We start from the raw sequence: 4,605 nt of genomic DNA, 5'->3' as shown, positions 1-4,605 counted from the left end.
ACATTCATAGGGCCTCTCTCCACTGTGGATTCTTCTATGTGTTGTGAGGCTTGGCCATTGAGTAAATGATTTACCACACTCCTTACATTCATAGGCCCTCTCTCCACTGTGGATTCTTCTATGTTTTGTGAGGTTTGAGAATTGAGTAAAGGATTTCCCACACTCCTTACATTCATAGGCCCTCTCTCCACTGTGGATTCTTCTATGTTTTGTGAGGTTTGAGAATTGAGTAAAGGCTTTCCCACACTCCTTACATTCATAGGGCCTCTCTCCACTGTGGATTCTTCTATGTTTTGTGAGGGTTGATGTTTGGCGAAAGGCTTTCCCACATTCCTTACATTCATAGGGCCTCTCTCCACTGTGGATTCTTCTATGTCTTGTGAGGTTTGACCATTGAGTAAAGGATTTCCCACACTCCTTACATTCATAGGGCTTCTCTCCACTATGAATTCACATATGTGCAGTGAGGACTGTGGAAGAAATAAAGACTTTTCCACATTCTTTACACATATAGGGCCTCTCTCCACTGTGGATTCTTCTATGTTGTGGGAGGTTTGAGTCATAGATATAGGTATTCCCACATTCCTTACATTCATAGGGACTGTCTCCACTGTGGGTCTGCATGTGTCTACTGCACTTTGAGCACACTCTGAAGGCTTTCTCACATTGCTTACATTCATAAGGCTTCTCTCCGGTGTGTATTCTTCTATGTGCAGTCAGGCCTGATGAATCCCTAAAAGTGTTCCCACACTCCTTACATTCATAAGGCCTCTGTGCACCGTGGACTATTTTATGTCTTGTGAGCCTGTAGGCACGGCTAAAGGCTTCCCCACATTGATTACATTCATAGAGCCTGTCTCCACTGTGAGTTTGCAATGTCCACTGTGCTGTGAGGAATCCCTAAAGGCTTTCCCACACTCTTTACATTCAAAAGGCCTCTGTCTGCTGTGAGTTCCTATATCTCCAGGGAGGAGTGACGCCTCACCAGAGGCTTTCCCACACTCGGTATATTCATAGGGCCTCTCTCCACTGTGGATTCTTCTATGTGCACTCAGGTCTGAGGAATCTCTAAAAGTTTTCCCACACTCTTTACATTCATAAGGCATCTCTCTCTACTGTGACTGCTTACCTGTTGAGTGAGGGAGAAAGCCTTAAGAACTGCTTTCTTACATTCAGAAGGATTCTCTCTCTTATGAGAGATATTGTTTAAAATGAGAGATGAAGGACTAGTATGCATTCTAAAGCATTCTTTACATTTGGATTGATGACCTTCCAAAGGTGTCCTAACTGGTGAGAAACTACAGAAAATTGCCATCCACTTGGTGAATTCATACCCTTCAATACTGGTGATTGCTGAGACAGGATTCTTGAGGGTCAACATACAAAGGAAGCCTTTCCCACATATCTTACATTTATGGGTATTTTTCCCATTATGAGTGCTCACTGGAGTGGTCAGGTGAGAAGGACATCTGCAGTCTTCTCCACAGTCCGGACACTGACAGATACTGCTTCTACTGTGAGCTCTACTACGATTGTTCTCTAGGGAATGATCCAGGAAGGCTTCTCCATACTCACAGCATTCAAAAGGATCTACTTCTGTGGGATCTATTTGGTGCACAGAAAGACCAGGAATCGGGCTGGAGGTTTCTCCACTCTGGTTGCCTTCAGAACGTTCACCCAGGTTCTCCATTGCACTAGTTTCTCAATTGTCTCCCCTGATTGTCCAGGTGATCCTTCCAGCCATATGATCCCATGACTGCACTGACTGAAGCCAGGTTTCTCAAAGTTTCCATCATCATGTCTCTGTAGAGTTTCTTCTCAGCAGGATCCAGCAAATCCCACTCTTCGTGGGTGAAGACCACAGCCACATCTTCAATGATCACTGTACCCATTCTAACGCTCCACCTTCGGGAAGTCTAAGAGCAGGTCCCCGACAGGACCCGGAGCTCCGCGGATTCAGGCCGAGGGACAGGAGTGGACACGGAGCTCTGGGCACATTGGGAACAGATGCACAGTGGCCATCCGCACTTCCAAAACAGGTCCTTTGTGGAGTGGAGTCGCCTACAGGGATCCTCTCCTTGTTCCACGTGTGAGACCGGAAATGGATGGGAGGTGGGCGGAGTCTATGGGCGTGGCCCAGGGGGAAGGCCTAAATTACAAACAGGAAAACCAAAGCTTGAGCCGGGAATATAAAGGAGGACGGTAATCTGGTAATGGGGATTCCACACTCACCGACCCGGGTCCCCTGACTCTAGGAAATCTAAAAGTTTTCTTTTTCAAATCGAAGGTTTGTGGCACCATGTGCCGAGCAAGCCTCCTGTTACCACTTCCCAACAGCCTGTGCTGACTTCATGTCTCTGTGATGATATTCTAGACGTTTTCATCATGTTTCTTTCACACCAGAGTGTGGACATTGCTTTTATATGCACCAGGGAACCGCGAAACCCACACGACTCACTTTATTGCGATATTACATTGATGGTGGCATTCTCTGCCATGAAACTTGCAATGTCTCCAAGATCCACCTATACCCTTAAAAAGGGTTAACATGGCACGTGTTAGGTGATGTCTATTTCACCACCATGAAAGAAGGGAGATGATTTTCCGTGGAGCTCCCTCAAACACAGGCCTCAGCAGCCCTTGGCGGGGACCACGGTTCACACATGGTACTTACTGCTTTCTCATTGCAGTTTCTAAGTAGCTTCTGGAAGACAGAGCTGGAGGCAAGCTGCGTGAGCTGCACTGTGTTGAGTTACAGGTGAGCGGGCACCTCCTGTGGGGTGGGGCAGACCTGGGAGATTCTGGATGATTCCAGCAGAGAGCAGCCCCTCTCAAGAGTCTCTCCCCACCTGCAGGGATGGGAACGCCAGTGTCCTGGTTCGGTTCCGGCTGCATTTCCGCCTGCGACCCCTTGGGACGCTGAGCCTGGGTTTGGAAGAGGAAATTTTGCAGCAAGGGCTACATGCCAGGCTGGGGGACCACGGTGTCCCTCTGGCCACCTACGGTACTCTGGTGTTGGTCGAGCTCACTGGTGAGTAGAGGACAGAGATGGAAATACTCAGGAGGTGCTGGGCAGAGGAGCCTGGGGTATCTCTAATGAATCACTGTAGTTTGAAGTTGTGTTAAACTTTGTTGTCGTAGTCATCGTCAGCAACCTTTCTCCATCAAGGATCAGAGGGTAAATATTTTCAGTTATCTAGTGTCTAAATTATCTGGTGCTGCTATAACTAAACTATTACAAGGGGGTGATTTTAACAAACACACATTCTCTCACAATTTAGGAGGTGAGAAGGTCAAAGTCTAGGGGAAGGCTGTCTCTTTCTGTCAGTTTCAGGGGAAGGTCTTTGTTTCCTTTCAACATCTGTGGACCTGGTGTTCCTTGGAGATCTCCATGAGCCTTGGCATGATTCTTGCCCTGGGTCTAGGAGATTCTCAGCACAGGGACCCCGGGTCTAAAGGACACGCTCCAATCCTGACTGTTCTTTTTTAGTGGTCATAGGTTCCTCTGAGCTCGGCTTGTCTATCTAATTTCTTTTGTATCTCAGAAGAGATGGATGCAAAATACAACCTAATCTGGTAGGTGGAATCCTGCCTCATTAATGTCACTGGTGTTTGTTGTTAAGTGCCTTCAAGTCAGTTCCAACCTATAGTGACCCTGTATAGGGTTTCTGAGGAACAGCTGGTGAGCTTGAACCTCTGACCTTGCCATTCAAGCTGACTTTGCAGTCTGGCGCACTAACCCACAGCGCCACATCAGGGCTCCATCATAGATTTACCACTCTCGTAGGCAATCACATCAGATCACACAATGGAGGCTGACTACACAACACTGAGAATCGGGCCCCCACCAAGTGGAGAAATATTTGGAGGGACAGAATTCAATCCACAACGAGCCTTTTCCTATCCAGAGACAGAGTAAATGCCCTCAGCTTTGTTGGTGGACTCAGCTATTGCAGCACATCTAAACAAATGGGAGTGGCTGTGTGCCAATAAAACTTTATTGACAAAAACAAACAGGGGGCCAAATGTTTGGCCGAGGAGCCATAGCTTTTGGACTTCAGCAGAGAAATAAGAGTAAGTGCTATGCTTGAAAATTCTATGATCCACTTGTGATGTGCAAGCTGGAGATCAGTTCAGATGGTGGTCATCTTTTAGAGTTTTTTTCATCTTGACCTGGTTCTTTAGGGTACCTGCAGTTCCCTCATCACCAACCCTGACACTCATCTGAGGTCTCAGTGACCATGGCACCATCTTGTAGAACTCTCTGTGTGGATGACAATGTCCCAGAACAGCACTGTCCAGCATGGTGGCCACCAGCCCCATGTGGCTATTGCGTGCCGGTCACTTAGCCTGGGAGACTGAAGAACAGAAGACTTCATTTGATTCATTTGTAAGACTTGACTTAGAATTTAAGTGGCTTTCGTAGTGGACAACGAAGGTTTATGCTTTGTTCCACCGACTGCCACCTACGTTTGTTCTGAAAAGAATTTCGCCGCAGTAAAATGATGAAAACTTCTTGGGTATTACCAACAGTTTAAGGCAATGAATTGCAGGGCCTAGAGGGCTCAGGACCATCATCTCAGGGGACACCATGGTCAATTGGCA

The 4,605-nt window shown here is 47.1% G+C and overlaps 1 protein-coding gene across 1 annotated transcript in view; it reads left to right on the top strand.

The window, feature by feature from the left end:
- Positions 1 to 4,605, top strand: part of TMPRSS9 (transmembrane protease, serine 9) — a 68,467-nt gene that overhangs the window by 19,622 nt on the left and 44,240 nt on the right. The window contains exons 3-4 of the mRNA XM_006869057.1: positions 2,691 to 2,758; positions 2,856 to 3,031. Coding sequence (XP_006869119.1) covers positions 2,691 to 2,758; positions 2,856 to 3,031 — 244 coding nt within the window. The remainder of the gene's footprint in view (positions 1 to 2,690; positions 2,759 to 2,855; positions 3,032 to 4,605) is intronic.

The sequence above is a fragment of the Chrysochloris asiatica genome, unplaced genomic scaffold (assembly GCF_000296735.1).
Source record: "Chrysochloris asiatica unplaced genomic scaffold, ChrAsi1.0 scaffold00125, whole genome shotgun sequence".
Classification (NCBI taxonomy): Eukaryota; Metazoa; Chordata; class Mammalia; order Afrosoricida; family Chrysochloridae; genus Chrysochloris; species Chrysochloris asiatica.
The sequence above is the reverse complement of the archived record's forward strand: the minus strand, read 5'-3'. Positions and strand labels throughout refer to the sequence as shown.